Source organism: Hypanus sabinus, chromosome 9 (assembly GCF_030144855.1).
Source record: "Hypanus sabinus isolate sHypSab1 chromosome 9, sHypSab1.hap1, whole genome shotgun sequence".
Taxonomy (NCBI): domain Eukaryota; kingdom Metazoa; phylum Chordata; class Chondrichthyes; order Myliobatiformes; family Dasyatidae; genus Hypanus; species Hypanus sabinus.
The window spans coordinates 26,643,640-26,663,825 of NC_082714.1; the positions used below are offsets into that span (position 1 = coordinate 26,643,640).

At 38.5% G+C, this 20,186-nt stretch overlaps 2 protein-coding genes across 4 annotated transcripts in view; one reads left to right on the forward strand and one right to left on the reverse strand.

The window, feature by feature from the left end:
• mpv17l (MPV17 mitochondrial membrane protein like) overlaps positions 1-11,965 on the forward strand; it is a 99,522-nt gene extending 87,557 nt beyond the window's left edge. For both annotated transcript variants that reach the window (XM_059979370.1, XM_059979367.1), the window contains exons 4-6: positions 7,251-7,365; positions 9,166-9,248; positions 10,653-11,965. In XM_059979370.1, the coding sequence (XP_059835353.1) occupies positions 7,251-7,365; positions 9,166-9,248; positions 10,653-10,771 (317 nt within the window). In that variant the 3' untranslated portion in view covers positions 10,772-11,965. The remainder of the gene's footprint in view (positions 1-7,250; positions 7,366-9,165; positions 9,249-10,652) is intronic.
• A 1,106-nt stretch (positions 11,966-13,071) lies between these two features.
• The window catches only part of LOC132399206 (meiosis regulator and mRNA stability factor 1), a 72,705-nt gene continuing 65,590 nt past the window's right edge, over positions 13,072-20,186 (reverse strand). Inside the window, exons 23-27 of one of the 2 annotated variants that reach the window (XM_059979352.1) lie at positions 19,407-19,619; positions 19,046-19,106; positions 17,855-17,998; positions 15,722-15,886; positions 13,072-15,285 (exon numbers count right to left, since the gene is read on the reverse strand). In XM_059979352.1, the coding sequence (XP_059835335.1) occupies positions 15,068-15,285; positions 15,722-15,886; positions 17,855-17,998; positions 19,046-19,106; positions 19,407-19,619 (801 nt within the window). In that variant the 3' untranslated portion in view covers positions 13,072-15,067. Of the gene's footprint in view, positions 15,304-15,721; positions 15,887-17,854; positions 17,999-19,045; positions 19,107-19,406; positions 19,620-20,186 lie in introns of both variants that reach the window. The other variant, XM_059979351.1, reaches the window with a different exon arrangement.

The following is a 20,186-nucleotide window of genomic DNA, read 5'->3' on the forward strand; positions in this document are numbered from 1 at the left end:
AAGTGTAACAGTGATCAGAGAGTTGGGGTTAGCTCTGGGGGGCCGTGGTGATTGAAGCTTAACATTACAATAAAACATTGCTTCCATGTTCAATCAACAATGGGACAGTCAAAAATGAGTGGAACCATAAAAATTGTCACAGTAGAGAACACCTTGCGAGCTGCCTCTGTTAATCACCTTCACTATCTGAGGAAAAGTCTTGTTGATGATCCTCAAACCTGACAAAGTTTGTTGACCACCAGATCTCTGACCTCCTGCTTCCTTCTGAAAGAAGGATTACCTGCAATAGACACCTCAACTTATTAGCACTGTTTCCGCAAGACCTTCCAAATTTACTGTCAATTTCAGAGAATGTGTCCTCTTCCCATCGAACATCCCAGGCATTGAGACTCCCCATCATCGAGGTCATCTTCAAAAGGCGGTGTCTCAAGAAAGATCTATCATGAAGGATCCTCACCATTCCTCTTCTCATTATTGTTATCAGAGAGGAGGAACAGCTAGATATATGTCCATTATGTATAGAATTAATTTAAATAAGTAATGCAAAAGAGAGAAAAATAGTGAGATAGTGTACAGTATATGGGTACATGTTGTTTCTAAAACATTGAGTGCGTGCCTTCAGGTTCCTGTACCTCCTCCTTGTTGGTAGGTAGATAGCTAGACACTTTATTGATCCCAAAGGAAATTACAGTGTCACAGTAGCATTACAAGATGCATTACAAGCATTACAAGTGCACAGATATACAAATATTAATAGAAAAGTAAGAAGGAATTAAAAAATAAGCTACTTCAAACAGCATAACAGGAGGTGGTCATCACTTTCCTGGTTATAGGTTGACTCATTATAGAGCCTGATGGCCAAGGGTAAAAATGACCTCATATAGCGCTCTTTGAAGCAGAACAGTCATCTTAGTCTATTACTAAAAGTGATCCTCTGTTCAGCCAAGGTGGCATGCAGAGGGTGAAAAACGTTGTCCAGAATTGCCAGGATTTTCCATAGGGTCCTTTGTTCTACCACAGCCTCCAGTGGGTCCAGTTTGACTCCTCTCACAGAGCCAGCCTTTCTAATCAGTTTATTCAGCCTCTTGGCATCACCTGTGTTCATCCCATTGCCCCAGCACACCACCGCATAGAAGATTGTACTGGCAACAACAGACTTGGTAGAACATGTGAAGGAGAGGCCTGCATTCTCCAAAGGACCTCAGTCTCCTCAGGAGGTAGAGGCAACTCTGACTCTTCTTGTACACGGCCTCTGTGTACAATGAGAAGAGGTCCTGAATGATGGATGCCCCTTTTTGAAATATCGACTTTTGAAGGTGCCTATGAAGGAGCTGGGTGAGTTTACAAATTTCTGCAGCTTTTGCCGATCCTATACTCCATAAGAATTCTTTCCACAACCAGTAAGAATGCTCTCCACAGAACATCTGTAGAAATCTGCTCGCATCTTGGTGACATTCCAGATCTCCTGAAACTTTTAATGGTGCAGCCACTGGCATGCCTTCTTTGTAATTACATCAGTATATTGGGTCCCGGATAGATCTCCAGAGATGTTGACACCCAGCTCCTATACCTCCTCCACCCCTTATGTGAGCCATTCTGTCCAACTGTGGCAGTGAAAACAGTTCACACAACAGTCTCATCAGCCCCCTCAGAACCCACGCAACTGGAATGGAAGTATTCATTCTCAATGTGCAGAAGTGCCCAAGAAAAAACACTGTGATACATCAGTGTAACGTTAGGTACCAAGTGGACTTATTCAGGTTCCACTGCTTGTGGCCATTACTCTTTCTAATTTACTTCAATATTCTTCATACACAAATTAAATGGTAATGGTCAAATTGACATAGAACACTCAGCATCGGGTTTATTATCATCGGCATGAGTCATGAAATTTGTTAACAGCAGCAGCAATTCAATGCAATGCATAATATAGAAGAAGAAAAAGAATAAATAAATAATAAATAGATAAATTATATGTATATTGAATAGATTAAAAAATTGTGCAATAAACAAATAATATATATTTAAAATGTGAGGTAGTGTCTAAGGGTTTAATGTCCATTTAGGAATCAGATGGCAGAGGGGAAGAAGCTGTTCCCGAATCGCTGAATGGATGCCTTCAGGCTTCTGTACCTCCTACCTGATGGTATCAGTGAGAAATGGTATGCCCTGGGTGCTGGAGGTCCTTAATAATGGACGCTGCCTTTCTGAGACACCACTCCCTGAAGATGTCCTGGGTACTTCGTAGGCTAGTTTCCAAGATGGAGCTGACTAGATTTACAACCCTCTGCAGCTTATTTTGGTCCTGTAGCCCCCACTCTCCACCTCATACCAGACAGTGATGCAGCCTGTCAGAATACTCTGCACAGTATATTTATAGAAGTTTTTGAGTGTATATGTTGACATGCTAAATCTCTTCAAACTCCTAATGAAGTATAGCCGTTGTCTTGCCTTCTTTATAACTACGGTACATCAATATGTTGGGACCAGGTTAGATCCTCAGAGATCTTGACACCCAGGAACTTGAAACTGCTCACTCTCTCTACTTCTGACCCTTCTATGAGGATTGGTATGGGTTCCTTCATCTTACCCTTCCTGAAGTCCACAATTAGCTCTTTCGTCTTACTGACGTTGAGTGCCAGTTTCAGTTGTGAGAATGGTAAATGAGCATGTGACCAATTGATCACGTGCTGAATCGACTGGGCCTCCTACATGCTGAGTGCCCTCTCTTATCGTGCAAGTTTTCGAGCGTATATGTTTTTGTCTCAGCCAGCCTGGTGTGTAGCTGATGTAGTGTAAGTTGCCCAGCGTGTACAGTGGCTAACATGACTCCGTAAAAACGTTTAATTCTCCTGCTCCGTTGTTGTTCATGCTCTACGCATAGGTAACAGTTATATTGTACATGAAACTTATTTTGTATTTCTGGGACTGCAATAATCCCTGGAAGCTGAATAAATTATTGCTCTGGAGAATGTTACTCTCAAAATGGGGCTGCAGTTTTTTAGCTGTCCAGCAAAAGCTTCCATTTCAAGGGATTAAAATATTTTAATCAATGTGTAGAAGTAGAAAATATCGCCATATTTGTCTTGAGGGCAAATTAACATCTAAGAAAAGCATAACATTAATCTGGAAGCTCGCTAGTGCAGATGCAGTGATATTACAATGAAACCAATGGGGTTTCAATGTGAATAAATAAAAGCCTTATATGTCTGTTCTGTCTTATAGTCAAATGAAATTATGTTTTCCCTTTGTTCTCTAACGGATGCTTGAAGAAATAGGTTTGAAGTACAATTTTTAATAGCCGGGTCATTCTGCCATTATAGTGGCATGCAAAAGTTTGGGCACCCCGGATCAAAATTTCTGTTATTATGAATAGTTAAGCGATTAAAAGATGACCTGATTTCCAAAAGGTATAAAGTTAAAGATGACACATTTCTTTAATATTTTAAGCAAGATTACTTTTTTATTTCCATCAAAAAAGGAAAAGGGCCCGAAGCAAAAGTTTGGGCACCCTGCATGGTCAGTACTTAGTACCACCCCCTTTGGCAAGTATCACAGCTTGTAAACACTTCCTGTAGCCAGCTAAGAGTCTTCCTTTCAAAAGGCATTCAGTTTTATGAGATTCTTGGGCTGTCTTGCATGCACTGCTCTTTTGAGGTCTATCCACAGGTTTTTGATGAAGTTTAGGTCGGGGGACTGTGAGGGCCATGGCAAAACCCTTAGCTTGCGCCTCTTGAGGTAGTCCATTGTGGATTTTGAGGTGTGTTTAGGATCATTAACCTGTTGTAGAAGCCATCCTCTTTTCATCTTCAGCTTTTTTACAGACCGTATGATGTTCGCTTCCAGAATTTGCTGGTATTTAATTGAATCCATTCTCCCTCTACCAGTGAAATGTTCTCCGTGCCACTGGCTGCAACACAAGCCCAAAGCATGATCGATCCACCCCCATGCTTAACAGTTGGAGAGGTGTTCTTTTCATGTAATTCTGCACCCTTTTTCCTCCAAACATACCTTTGCTCATTGCGGCCAAAGAGTTCTATTTTAACTTCATTAGTCCACAGGGCTTGTTTCCAAAATGCATCAGTCTTGTTTAGATGTTCCTTTGCAAACTTCTGGCACTGAATTTTGTGGTGAGGATGCAGGAAAGGTTTCTTCTGATGACTCTTCCATGAAGGTCATATTTGTGCAGGTGTTGCTGCACAGTAGAACAGTGCACCCCCACTCCAGAGTCTGCTAAATCTTTCTGAACGTCTCTTGCAGTCAAACGGGGGTTTTGATTTGCCTTTCTAGCAATCCTATGAGCTGTTCTCTCGGAAAGTTTTCTTGGTCTTCCAGACCTCAACCTGACCTCCGCCGTTCCTGTTAACTGCCATTTCTTAATTACACTATGAACTGAGGAAACGACAACCTGCATGATTCTCCTTTCTTTGTTTTCACTCTAAAATTGTACAAAACAAAAATAATACACTAATCTTGCTTAAAATGTTGAAAAGAATGTTTCATCTTTAACCTTATGACTCTTGGAGATCAGTTCATCTTCTACTCACTTAACTATTCACAGTAACAGAAATTTTGACCAGGGATGACAAACTTTTGCATGCCAGTAACCTAGTTCTCATTTGTATTCAGATCAATGCTTATCCTCGTTAAAACATCCTAGAAAGATAGCAGAAACCAACAGTTCCAGTAAACCAAGCTGTCCCGTAAAAGCTGATGTTTCAAGAATAATTGTTATTTTACAATTATGACATTAAACCAACAGTACTAGAGGAGGTATAATAGGTGTAACCAATGATATTGAATTGAAGCAGCAAGGACCTCGATTAGTCAAATAACAGAACTAGTCTAGAATATATAAATACATACATATAAACAAATGTCTGAAGGGAATATTATAAAACAATATTTAAGTTTGAAATTAAAAAAATAATTTAATCAAGTGCTGACATTTGGTCATGTACACTCAATGGCCACTTTATTAGGTACACCTGCTCATTAATGCAAATATCTAATCAGCCAATCACGTGACAGCAACTCAATGCATAAAAGCATGCAGACATGGTCAAAAGGTTCAGATGCTGTTCAGACTAAATATCAGAATGGGTAAGGAATGCGATTTGTGACTTTGACCGTGGAATGATTGTTGGTGCCAGATGGGGTGGTTTGGGTATCTCAGAAACTGCTGATGTCCTGGGTTTTTCTTGTCTGTAGAGTTTTCGGAGAATGGTGCAAAAAAACAACAAATATCCAGTGAGCGGCAGTTCTTTGGGCAAAAACACCTTATTAATGAGAGAGGTCAAGGGAGAAAGCCCAGACAGGAAAGCAACGATAAATCAAATAGCCACATGGTACAGTAGTGGTGTGCAGAAGAGCAGCTCTGAATTCACAGCATGGCAAGCCTTGAAGTGGATGAGCTACAGCATCAGAAGACCATAGACATACACTGATTGACCACGTTATTAGGTACAGGTGGTACAAAAAATGCCTAGTTTGCTGTTGATACAGTACATTTGGATTTATTACTTGAAGTAGGATTATTATGACCTAATCTAGCGTTGGCAGTGAAGATGGTATCATGAGGTTTTTTTTTATATGTAGCAAATTATTCTGACAAAATCTTCAGATAATTTCGTCAATTTGGTGAGCATCAATTTACCAAAATTCATCAGCGAACCCCTCTTTAAGGCTGGAGCAGTGAAATGTGAGAAAAGTTGTAGAACTTTTTCACTGCATTGCCCATCCTGATGGCTTAATTCAGCACACCTCATTGTCTTTGTGAATGAGCAAAACAAGAACAGGAAAATGTATTTCTGTGGATGGCTAATGGCTTTCTCTCACTACAGAAACTCTTATACGGCCTTATTCTGTGGATGTACCTGCGGAATTAGTGGTCAGCTTAAAAGACAGTGACAGGTTTCATCAACCGTGTGAACTGGTAGAAAGGGTAGGGCATGTTAGTTCCTCATAAGTTAATATGACTCCAACCCACATTGCCATGCAGGTTACAGCCCAAACACTGCAGTGACACAGCTGTCCTACAACCTGTTCCATCAGCTCAGTTTAATAACAGCTTACGTTGAAACAAACAGCCCACTGGGTAGAAGGAAGAAACATGAAATACTGTATATCCAGGACACACATGGTTTACTTTATCCTGATGAGTTGTTGGATCATTGATATACTGTGCAGCAGTGTGTGTACTCTGTAATAGGACCTTGATAAATTGTTGAACAAATCAATGCTGTTTAGTTTGACAATAGCCACACTCTGTAAAGGATCAAGTCAAATCAAGTTTAATTATCATTCAATCCATACATAGATACGGCTGAGCGAGACAGCATTCCTCTGGGGCCAAGGTGCAAAACATTCAAAAGTTGCAAGCAAACATTAAAAAAAAGCGAGTAACAAATTCAAAGAAGCATATTCACTCAGGAGAGAAAAAAACATATATACAGTCCAAGGCCCTGAGTGACAATGCTACAGGCTCCCTCCAGTATACAGGCGCATGCAATCCAACCTGTTATTCCACTGCTCGAACATGGGAGGGCAGCACTGACAGGCGAGGCCAGGCCCCAGCTGAGCTCAACCACACTGTAATGCTTCTGCATTTCTCACCTGGCCTGCAGCAGCAGGCAAGCCCCAGGCTTGTGGCCCAATTCCTGCTACAACCCAGGCTACACAGCTCCCATGTTGACCGTCCCTTCAAACAAGGGCAACAGGCCTTGTCTCTTGTAAAGGATGTTAACCCTGCTCAGCCAAGTGATAGTACTCCAATGGGATTTAAATAATTTAAGTAGCCCAGCCTATTTCCGCAACAACAGGTGAATTTCCAGTACGCAAAGACAAAATTCTGCACAGATTCGAACATCAGATTCTTATGTCTATAGTATTTCCTTAGTCATTACTTCACAGAGGAGTCTGCTTCACACATCAGACCCATGGCAGCTTCCACCAGAGTGCTCTCATCTTCCCATCCCCTGTCTATCTGTAACCCTGCAACTTTACTCTTTCTCTCAACCCCTTTTGAATTTTTTTTTTACCACTTTCCCACATAAAGTGATCATTTGCAGCAGCTAATTAATCTACCAGAATAAGTTCCAATGTATCAGTTGACTAGACAATAAAGTGTGTAAGCGTGGTTTTAATAGAATTGACTGTGAAGCAGTGATCTTGGATTCATATCAAAAATGTGATAAAAGCACAGTGCCAAATTGCTTGTTGTATTATTTTACTTTCAATTTTCTTTGCAGAAAAGGATAAATGCAAAGAGGACAAACAGAAGGAGGATATGCTGATCCAGAAAATCCATAAATTAGTGGAGAAAAGGGACTTTCTGGTTGAGGATGCAGAGGTGGAGAGATTAAGGTAAAATATTAAACTTGGTAGGATCACTTACTTTTTTTCTAGCTTACTTTGTTTCCCACATAGAATAAAAGGAGCTAGGAACTGCTCTACTCAACAATGCTGTTGATAATGATGCTCCTTTAACAAGAGCGATGCAATAATTAGATCTGTGATTACCTCAAGTCTCATGATACAGTTTGTTACTATTTTGCACATTTTAAGTGGAGTACCAGCAAACAGCCTTTTTAAAAAATTGAATTTTGGGGATCTGAGCATCACCAACAATGCCAGAGTTTATTGTTCAAGCATAACCAGCCTTGAAACAGTGGTTATGAGTTGCCTTGTTGGCCTGCAGTGCATTCAGTAGAAGGCACACACTGGAGCAACTGTATGCTGGAGTGAAAGCAGGTGAATAGTTAGGGTGATGAATTGGTTTACGAATGATGTGCATGTACGTGTACATAGTTATTCCTTTTCCTTGGAATATTAAAATGTGCATGCAATGGCCACTGTACACATATTCATTAATGCAAATATCTAGTCAGCCAGTCATGTGGTAGCAACTCAATGCATAAAAGAATGCAGACATGGTCAAGAGGTTCAGTTGTTGTTCAGACCAAACATCTTAGAATGGGGAAGAAATGTGGTCTAAATTACTTTGACCATAGAATGATTATTGGTGCCAGACAGGGTGGTTTGAGTATCTCAGAAACAGCTGGTCTCCTGGGATTTTCATGCACAACATGTAGAGTTTATAGAGAATAGTGTGAAAAACAATAAAAAACATCCAATGAGTGGCAGTTCTCTGGGTGAGGAATCAGAGAAGAATGGTCAGACTGGTTCAAGCTGACAGGAAGGCGACAGAAACTCAAATAACCATGCGTTACAACAATAGTGGGCAGAAAAGTAACTCTGAATGCACAACATTCAAACCTTTTAAATGGACGGGCTACAGCAGTAGAAGACCACATTGGGTTCTGCTCCTGTACCTAATAAAGTGGCCATTGAATGAATTTATCATAAGTAAAGTTATGGATCCCACAATAATAAGAATGACTTTTGACATAATTCCAATGTGTTCTGTAAAATTTCCATGGGGAAGGAACAAAAATTCATAAATTGAACATTTGTAAATCTAAGAATCTCTATGTGTGCTACTTTAGACAGCAAAACTGGCAGCATGTTTTTTTAATTCCACGCAGGACAGCTTTTTGGAAGTGAAGCTGTAAAATCTGAATGGTGGCTGGGTGATTTCAAAACACAAGAAATCCAGAGTAACATGCACAAAATGCTAGAGAAACTCAGCAGGTCAGGTGGCAAATACCCAAGGGAAGGGTCTCGGCTAGAAACACTGACTCTTTATTCCTTTCCGAAGATGCTGATCTACTGAATTCCTTTGGCAGTTTGTGTGTATTGCTATGGGTAATTTTTAAATGAGTATACATCTGATAGGTTCTGACATTGGTATAAGCGATAGAGTTCTAAAATGAAGGTAAAAGAATACTTGATTGGTTTGATAATATGAGTTGCACTGAAAATATCCAGGACCGGGTTGGGAATGTTAAGATACAAATGGTAAAACTTGCAAATAGGAGAACATGCAGATGCTGGAAATCTAGTCAACACACACAAAATACTGGAGGAGCTCAGCAAGCCAGGCAGCATCTGTGGAAGAGTAAACAGTCAACATTTTGGGCCAAGACCTTTCACCATAAACATGACATTTCACATCTCAATAAACATTAAAGTTCACCATAGAGGTAAACAAGAAATCTCTTCTTACATTTTGTGGGCATGATAAAAAAAACTTCTTTCTTGCAGAGAAAGAGAAGAAGACAAGGAAATGGAAGAGTTTCTCCAATCTAAATTAAGACCTCTAAAATATGTAACTAAGACACCTCTGGGTAAGTCAAAGCAAGAATAAGTCAACTCTTAAAACAGATTGAATACTTTGATTGTAAGAACATGAACAAACAGTCCATTCCAACCCCTTTTCCCTCACCATTCCACATTTAATCATATAAGGAAGAAGTCTACAGGCATACCAATCCTCACCAATAGTGAAAGTAAACTACAAGATATTCTTTGCTGAGAGCTGGGCTTCACTGACTGGGCTTAGCAATTATTGCCTTGACTAGATTGTTTGAACCATAAGGCTTGCTATAATAATAATGATAGAAACACTGAATATGTCAAGCATGGCAGATGGAAGGTGAGCTGCTATTTCTCAGATTTCCATTGAATCTCATTGTATTAGTACAGGAGGCCACAGATAGTCACAGGAAGACTGGACAAGGGAGTTGTAAAGGTAATGCTCCTCTGATAGTGAGAGAGGGCACAAGAAGATATATATTGGCAGTAGAATTGGTGAAGAAAATTGCCAATAATGGTCCATTGGAAATTAGTGCTGGTGGCCTGGATAGCGAGGACAAGTCTTACTCTTACTGGGAGAGAGTTGAGAGCAGAGCTGAAGGAAATAAAGGAGATATGGTCAATCATCCTCGTTAACTATGGTAGAGGGAAAGATGCGCAAGGAACAGGCCTATCGAAGACACCAATGAGAAAGATCATAGTCAGAAGTAGATGAAATGGAGGGTAGAATTGGAGGATGCAATAGAATCTTTATAGGAAGTAGGATCTTAGGAAATATAATCAAGATAGTTGGTAGGACTCTGTCAGCTTGCAAGCCTATCTCCTGAGTTGGAGACAGAGAAATCTAGAAATATGGACAATATGAAAGTGAAATTGGCACAAAGTTGGAAAATGGCATGAAAAGTAATATTTAGTTCACTATGAATAACGAAAGTAGCACCAATACAATTGCCACTATGTCTCAGAAAGTGTTGAGAGGCCTGAGTAGGACTGAAACAAATACCAGTCCACATTTTCAAAATGGAAATGGGCTTAGCTCTGACCCCTGCAATATCCCAGAAAGTGAAGGAGAAATTGTTCAATGTGAGAACGTGTTCAGCAAGGCAAATGGATGTCAATAGATGCAAAAGGGTATGATTCGGACCTCTGTTCAAAGAATAAAGACCTTCAGACTATCTTGGTATGGGAAGGAGGTGTTACATTCTACTGTGAAGATGAGCTGGCTGAGACCAGAAACTGGAAACTTTCAAAGTACCAGAGGGCATTGGAGTTGCTATCGCAGTACATGGGAAGGACTGGGGAGAAAGGATGTTATCAAAGTTGGAAGAATTAAAAAAGAATTGTAGAGTTTGCTCTCTTTAGATTTTTTTAATGTGTGGTGAATGATTGTGAACTTGAAACAAAATCCCACTATTTTCATTGTTTTAATATTGCAGAGGCTCCAAAAGAGATGTCTGCAGTTAAGGAACCTCCTCCAAACAAACCGTCAGTCACCAAAGCTGGAATGGCCTTAATAAAAGATTGCTGTGGAACTACACAGTGTAACATTATGTAGCTCCCGTGAATCAGATTTGAATTTCCCAAGTATTTGTGAAAGAGAATTACACCTAGGTTGGACAAGTAACAGCTGACTATACCATACTGCGATAAAAGACTGTTGAAGTGAGTCTGCCCTTCATGCATGGATCACAAACTCTGTATGCTAAAAATCAAAGTGCATCTCGTTTCCACTGGTAGAATGTGAACTTTTTATACCTGGCATGTGAGAATAAGTAGTTTTATGATATTGTTCCAGAAGTACTAACAGGATACATATACCACTTATAAAATTTCCTACGAACACTAATAGGATTTTACAGGGTTTTCAGTGGAACAACTCTTCCAGGCTTATTTCATATTCCTCGAGATTTCACCAGGCATTTCAGCCGGAGACTCACAAACAATTACAACACTTTGCTGTGAAAGAGCATACTCAGCTGAAAGTCAGGTAACAAACTTTACAAAATTTAAACTCAGTGACTGTAACAGGGATAGAGACACATTCTGTCCTGCAGAAAAATGTACAGTGACCAAGTAGAGATAGTCATGTATAATTTAAAATGTTCTTATTGTATTACAATTGTTTCCTTATTAATGAATATGATATTGTTAATGTACTATAGAATTGAGATTCATCAGTAATCAAATATAGAGTGAAGACATGGTTAGAATGTTGTAAAATCTGCAATAAAGGAGTTTTTTTAAAAAAAAGTTTGGGGTCATGGAGAAGAAATTCATCTTTGGGAGGAACACAAAAATCTGTGGGAATTAACCTTTGCCTCAAGATTAATTTCTCCCCAATGTCCTTGTAATTAATTTGATTACTTTCATTTCTTTTCCCTTGTTGGTTATATTTGAATAAATGTTCCCTTTCATGCACCATTTTCTCCTTGGCATAGAAGCAACTTCAGAGGCTCATGTAGCTCCAATGGTAGAAGGCAGTGAGAGCACATGAAATGTGGTAGAACCAGGTAGTTCTGAAACCAATTCCCAACACATTTGCACGCAACATAAATGAAAGTGAACTTTAGTCTTTCTCCTGACTCATTGTGATCTCATATTTAAATACAATGACTAATCCAATATTTGTTCTTATTTAATGTTGAATCTTTTATCTATTGCTACATTCTATTTTAATGAAATGTACAATTATTGAAATGTGGTTAAACAGCTGTGCATTTAGGCTCTGATCACAATAAAGTCATTTGCTTGGAAATGAGAAGTTTCTCTGCTTTGTAGGGGAAATACAGTTGTGAAAAGTTTTTAAGGTAACAGCTGATAGTGGAAATCTGATATAAACAGAAAACATTGGAAATATTTCACATTCTAGCAACAACTATGTAAATAGAAAGAAAGTTCACATTTATAAGATCCTGTCAGAACTGGGAAGTGAGAAAGCAAGTTAGTTTTAAAAATCAGAAAAGTTGGGTGAACAAATAGACTGGACAAAGAGGTATGGTGATATTTTGGTTGCCGTGCCAATGAGCTGTTATTGAAGCCACCTGCTTGATTGGGGAGTGGGTAGTGAGCAGACTTGAGTAGATAAGGAAATGGCACCTGCAAGTTATATCTGCCCATATTATATTGACAATAGAAAGTTGCAAAGAATGATCGATTGAATGAAAGTCTGGTGGGGCAGAAATAAATTGTGGGGGGTTAAGAAGAAAAAGAAAACATTGTATCTTTGCTCAGCTGCCTGTGTGGAGAAGCAAGAGCAGAGCTGTGAAAAATTGAAGTGCAGTCAAGAGCTCTTTCAAAATGCATGTATGGAGTAGCACATGGTACTGATTCAGAATATTTGGAGCATTAAGATTCTCTAAACTCATTTTACACTACTATAATTTATTTACGGGGAAAAAAAAGTGTTCAGGTTCCGACTTAATTCTTGCCAATGCAAAATAAGAACAGATGTTGGAAATCTGAAAAGCTGTTCACCCTTTACCAGAAGAAAATGCAAGCAGCCCAAAAGTGATCAAGAATCTTTGTATGACTACAGAAATGCATCACAAGCTTCAAAATGCATCATTTTGAAGACCCCTGGGATCAGGGTGGGTTGCTTTAACTTGCTCTGTAGGTTGTGAATGGCCCAGTAATAAGACACGGATTCTTACAAATGAGACAAAATGATTGAGCAGATAGTTTGGACATGATGCATTCTTTTAGCCATGTATTTGTTCTCAATTCAATCCCTCATGTTCCCTTTCCATTATAAGTAGTTGTGGAGTAGGGATTTCCATGCTCAGTGGAGGACTTGCACCTATTTTCCAGAGGCTTTGAAAACATCCCAAAATGAAGGACAAACAAATACAAAATATGCTTGCTGTAAAATTATATTTATTTCAAAATAAATTTGGTCCCAAAAAGTATCCAGCATTTGGAAACTTTTTTTAAAAACTGGTTTTAATTTTGTTGGACATTCATAGAAAGGAAACAAAGCAGAAGCACTTGTCATAATTTCAGAAATAGCCAATATTTAGCCAACATAATAATGTTCGAAGACCTCAAACCGATCTGTTTCCACCAGTTTACATAGGCTGTACAAAGTCTGTTACTCAATCTAGTGAATACCAACACAATTTTATGCAAAACTGCATAACTGAACAATTTCAGGACTAGAACCTTAGATATTGTGAAGTTTAGGCATCACAATCCAGAAACCTAGCATCAAGTGACTTGAGTGGCTTGTAATAGTACAAGAATATTTCTGTTCTATATTTTGAACATGGACTGAAAAGGTATTTGGCAATAGTTCCTGCACAACAGCTTTTTAGTACTAAACTGCTGTTTTCAGTAAGATTTTTCTTTCAAAAATCTACATATATTAATGCACAAACAATATTCAAACATACCTTTTAGGATCTGAGCTCCAGCTTTAAAATGGAACAGATATCTATAAAAATGTTAAATTCATTCCAGTTTTGTTTTTTAAAAAAACATTTCTGAAGCTAATCTCAGTTTTTACACATGTTATAAACCTGCACTGTGACAGGTGCATGTCCATAGAAATATCTCATTTCAGTAAATACACCTTATACCACTAAACAATCTGACACCAGTGGAGAACCTTTCTTGTATAATAGGTTAACTGTAATCTAGAAGCCCGGCAAATACAATCCATTGTAAAAGCCAGGATCTGTCCAGAAGGCCTAAAATTCTCTGCTACATAGTTTCAATCCTTTCAACCTTGCCCAAATGTCCTCACACTGGTGCTGCTATCACAGACATAAAAACTTCCCAATAGCAAATACTGAAAACAATGGAATAAAAGCACTACACAATAAAAAGACAACCTTCTGTGACTGTTCGTTTTCACAGAACTCCCCAATGAAACATAGCTTTAAGGTTCAACAACAAAACCTTTACATTTCCACTTTCAGGGGGGAGATTCTGTTCCAGTAATTGTCAAGTGGAAAATGATAGCTTTTAAACTGTTTTCCTTTCCTGACCCATGACCTGTGATTTATGCAATAAATGCATATTTCACCTTAAATATATCATTGCACCAGTGCCACTGGCATTGGACTAGAGAAACACCACAAGAGTAGCAGACTGCTAAGGCTATGGTGGTCTCAGGTTCTAGATGTAATTAACCAGATCAGGCTTGGAGATGACTAATTAAACCAACTTGCAGTACAATACTCAACCCAGACATTATGGGACATCTTCACATCCCAGCACAATTTGCAACACCAGCAACTTCTTAAATTTCATTCTTGAACTACAGGACATCAACACTACCAATGAAATGGACACTATTCTTTCCACAGACATGAACAAAACTGGAAACTAATTTTTAATTACAAGCCATTCAAGTAACATTCTAATCATTTCAAATACACTTGTCCTGTTATATGATACAAGACTTACTGATTTACATGTATGGATCAAAACAAACCGCAACCAGATTTTGAGCTGTCAATATATCTATTGCATCGTGGAAGTTGTGGGGATAGTACATGAACAAGCATCTTAATGCAAGAAAAACAGCTTTCTTTGACCTTCAGAGCCAAATCATTAGCCAAACTTTACAAATAACTACATTATAACAAACTTATGCAGATCTTGGAATCTTAAGTAGAAGCCATAAAGAATATGGACTATAGTAAAATGAACAAATTGTTTGGGTCAAGCTCCAAATACAAATTAAGTTTTCTTCCTATAAGCTTTACTTTTGTTTTTTTAATAGATTAAATGCAGAAATAGGAGGCGAAGATAAAAGGGAAGTCCAATTCTTTGGATTTAGTACTTCAGAATCCATTTAAATGCTTCAATAAAAATTGCAAGTACAAGGCATTTCTTTATTTCAATTCACTTAAGTATTAAGAGGGGATGCCATTGAGAAATTTGCTGCCAACTTCACTTTGTTTCTAAGCTTCTTAACAGGACTGTTAGTCATTTCCATGTGCAGTGACCTGGATTCACATATATCTTGGGATGCAGTGGGAACATTTTCATCCAACTGGTTGTTGAGATTGCCACTGGTAAATGCCTCTTCAGTCATGGCTGCAGGAAGGACAGTTTTCTCCTCCTCTGTCAAGATCAACATGTCTGTTTAGAAAATCGCACAGCATTACAAACTTAAATCACTTTAACAGAAGTTATTTTCTCTCTCCCTCCACAACTACTGTGATCTTAATGCATACAATTACTGGACATGAAGCTTCTGTAAAAAGCAATTTGCAGCAATTATCATTTATTTGCTCTAGGTATCTATATAACAAGGGATTCCTGGGAACTGTTAATAGGCATACAGGCTTGGGCAACCAGCATGGCGAGGGATGACAAATATTTGGGGGCTAGATGCACCCAAGGGTTGCATGCTATGTGCCAAGGCTGCAGAACGACTGGGAAAAGATTTGCAAGGTCAGAGTTTAATAACAAGATTGGAATTATGTCAAGAGTCAGAACATTCTCGTTTCTATCACAGTGGGATCTATATATAAGTAGATTAATAATAGTTTTTCACCTGCAACATCAGGTTCCTCAAACTGAATAAGATCAGTACTTTCAGGAATAACTGGATCAGGTCTGAGCTGTGGGGATGGCAAACAGGATGGGACAGGTCCACACAGCAAGTCAATTGGAGACTGTTTCCCAAGGCTGAGAAGTTCCTGTTCAATTTGGTTTGAACCTGTGAAAGGTGATACAAGTTTAACAAAAATGTACATTACTAAATATTCAGCACTATGCACTATTACTTTCCCATAGAAGTTGTACACCGAGTATTGTAAGCGAAGTATTGCATGAAAGATTGTACAAATTTACATAACATCTGCCTTATTTCAGTCTACAATAGTGTCACCATAAAATTTTTTTAAGAAGTTTTGTATTCATTCACAGTTAAAACTGTCCTTTATACTAAAAGAAAAAACTGCCAAGTATTATGATATTGGCAGTTTTGAAACAAGTTTCCAAATGGCATTGAATGGCTTCTTTGAATCTTTCAACTTGCTTTTGGAGGTAACAGTTCAACAGCCAAAGACAGTTAATCTGCTTCCTCGAGAAGCCATGCAGGCATTCTTGTATAAGCATCTCTCCATTGATTTTCTGCTTTTATACTGAACATGTGTTCCCAAATATCTGTCTTAATGACCGTTCCGTGTCAATGGTAAATGAACCAATTGGATTAAAACAGACTGTTTCTTTGATCACTCACCAATGTTGAAAATTCAAAATTAATTTATTCATAGGATATTGTTACCAAGGCATTTCTAGGCCAAACGGAGATGTCTTGTAGAAGCACATATTGGAGCCAGTCAAGTTGCTTTCAGAATGCAATTTCCAGAACAGCAAAGAAAGGAAGGTAATACGTGCCAATTCATAAAGACGGATTCTGTAAATGCTGGAAATCTTGAGCAACACACACAAAATGCAGAACAAACTTAGCAACTCAGGCAGCATCTATGGAGGAGAATAAACAGTCGATGTTTCAAGGCTGAGACGCTTTATCAGGACTGGAAAAGGGGGCAGAAGCCAGAATTGGGGGGAGGGGGGAAATGGGAAGGAGTGCACTTTGGCATGTGATAGATGAGGGGGAAGATGGTGAATGGATGAAGAAGGTAGAAGGAGTATAGGGCTGAAGCAGCTATCTAATAGGACAGGACAGGTGATGATGGAAGGAAGGGAAAGAATAGGAACCAGAGCAAGGTGATGGACATGAGAGAAAGGGTAAGAGGGCAAACAGAATGGGGAATGGAAGAGAGAAGAAATTAATGCCCACACCATCAGGATGGAGTTTACTCAGACGAAATATATGGAGGTGTTTTTCCTCCAACCCAAGTTTGGCTTCATTGCAGCTGCAGAGAAAAATGTAGGCGAATGTCAGAATGGGAAAGGGATATCAAACTGGACAGTCACTGGAAAACCCTGCTTTTTGCAGTGGATAGAGTGAAGGTGCTTGACAAAACAGTCCCCCAATCTTCACTGGGTCTCACTGATGTAGAGGATGCTGCACCAGGTGCACTGATAGAATACATTGCCCCAACACACTTGTAATGTGATTTATTCACCTGGAAAGACATTTTAGGGCCTTAAATGGTGGTGAGGGAGGTGTAGCACTTATGCTTGATGGGAAAAATGCCAGGAGGGTCATCAGTGGGAAGGAACGAGTGGACAAGGGAGAATTCTGTTGGACATGGAGACTTGTGTGGAGGTAGACAAGAACAAGGGGAAATCCATTCCCCTAATGATGGCAAAGGATGGGGTGAAAGATGTGTGGGAAATGGAGATGCAATTGTGGGTAGCATTGATGGTTGAAAGAAAACCCTATTCTTTGAAAAACAAAAGACATTGCAAGTATTCTAGAATGGAAAGGCTCATTCCAAGAACAGATTTGACAGATTAATGAACTGAAAGAACAGAACAGCATTTTCACAAATGACAGGGTGGGAAGAGGTATAGTTAAATAACTGAGTGTACAAGTGACTGGAGGGGAATAAATCAGATGGAAGGAAATAAATCAGTGAGGCTTCTAGTTATGTACTTGCTCCATCCTTCTGGATGGATGTTGTTGTGGCTTTGAAAGGTGCCGAATAATTCTATTCCAAGTCCATAGGACCAATTGTTTTAATACAATTTACTTACAAAATCTATTACTTACCGGAGCTGCGAGCATTAAACTCTTTTGTCCCATTTTTGCTCGAGTTCTCCAAAACCAAGGTTATTGGCCGCTTTGGGTCTTCTTGCATCTGCTCAGGTTCTTCAGCTATTGATGCTGGAGAACAACTATCATAGCTGTTTCGAACTTTAAGAAAAAGACAAATTATTAGCAATGTATTTAATTTAGTCAGAAAGAGATCTCAGAAATCTGGCCTGAACTATGCAGTCAAATGATAGAGTGATTGCACTCACCAATGACCTTGAATAAAGCTTCCCACAAACATCTAGTGACTTCTGCTATATTCAAATATTTTGACAATGTTTTCATTGAACATCAGTATCACTGGCACCCAGCAACAATGATATATCAATTCATTAAACACATGTTAAGAACAAATATTTAAACATACACACAAGGTGTGAGCTGAAGTACCAAGTTTCAAAAGTAATTTAAAAACATTTGATCAACAATATGGACAAAATCTGTTTTGTTTGCACCAGTGAATCTGATGAATAATGATTGCTTAATGCAGTTAATCTCAGTTCAGCTCATTTTCAAAGTATTTTCCAGCATGGCTGGAAGACATTTCAACCTACAGAATCAAAGAACAATTTTACGATCTCCATCTTAAGCTGTAGATGCATGAAAACATGACTCTTCAGATGCTGGAAATCCAGAGCAACACAAAAAGCTGTAAAAGCTCAAGTCATTCAGCACCCATGTACAGAAATACAGGTCTCAGCCCAAAAAGTCAACTGTTTATTCCCCTCCACAGATGCTGCCTGACCAGATGAGTTCCTCTAACATTTTGTGTGTGCTGCAGACAAATGGAAATCCAAGTTACCATCAGTTTAACTCTGTAATAATGGCATTAGCTGGCAGCTTTAAAAATCATAAATCACAAAATCAAGACAAAAATTCAGAATGACAAAGATAAATTTGCAGCACAACAGCTCCAAAAAAACCAATTCAATTCGATTCCAAATCCCAAACAGTGAAAATAAAAATCAACCTAAGCTTTTCAGACAGTCCTTTATTTTACTTGATCTCCAATTACTGTAAAGGTATGAAAATTGTGTTCTTTCCACAAATTTTAATTTGGAGAATTATGATTTGAAGAACATTTTTCTTTATGAATTACATGAACAGAAAAATGACAAGACATTTTAAAAATACTATTTAATCTTTTACCTTTCATATCATTTTTTAAAACCACTATTCTTTTCTGTCCATGTCCTTTTATCCAGATGACCTGTTTAAAATGAAGTGGAATGAAGTTTGAAGAATTTGAAAACACTTTGCTTCAAAAGAATTGCTGATGTTTGATGTAACTAAATGCATTGATCAAACTTGAATTAATGTTCTAGCAATTTCACCTAGACCGCAAATACAAAAATGACAGGATTTGCAACAGTAATCTATTTGTCATTATGATCAAAATTCAGAAAGTGCTGGGAATATTCAATTCAACTTCAGATGAAAAGACACCGACCCACAACTTAACTGTCTGAGCCACCAAATATAAAAATCAGACTTGACAGGCACAACTTACCTGTGGAATAGCAACAAGAAGATCCTCTATGCTTGCATATCCATATATTTTAGGCTGTAGCACTTCACCAGTATACTTATGGTAGGTGGAAGGAAATTCAGTCAGGAAAATTTGCTGATAGTGGTAGGTGTGCAACAAAGCTCGCACGTTCTTAGCAAACTGATATACTTTGGTGAGTTGTACATATTCTTCTCCCATGTCATCAGTGAATACCTGTAATACATTGACCCAATATTTCATTAGACATATTTTCTTTTTCCCATTTATATATACCATCTAGTTAAAATGCAAACTATCCAGAAAATAAAGACAATACCAAAAAAAAACAATTAATGCAACATGGAAGACGAACTTTTTATGCCCTTGAAACAGAATCCAGCCTTGTCTAAGTTTTCCTTTCCAAAAATCTGAGAATGTTCTACCCCACTATTAGGAAATCCTTAAGGTTTGGTGCTGGCTTACCAGGCATAATTTGCTGTGTTGCCTTGCAACTTGCAGGGCGACAGCTCTGTACTCCTTTAAATTTACCAGGTACATGGGGAAATTATGATACTGTGCAACCACTTAAAGAATAGAAGTGTTGGGAGTACAAATATGGATAACATCCAATAGCTGGGAAAAGCTGATAATCCAGCAGAGATCTTGAGTGTGCAGATCAGAGTTTTAGTATAAAATTACAACAGGGTAGCTCAAGCCATATGAAACTAAATGGCTTTATTTGAATGTTTGAACTGAGAAGCAATGGGATCTTTTAGCAATCTCCAACCCTAAAATAGTGTA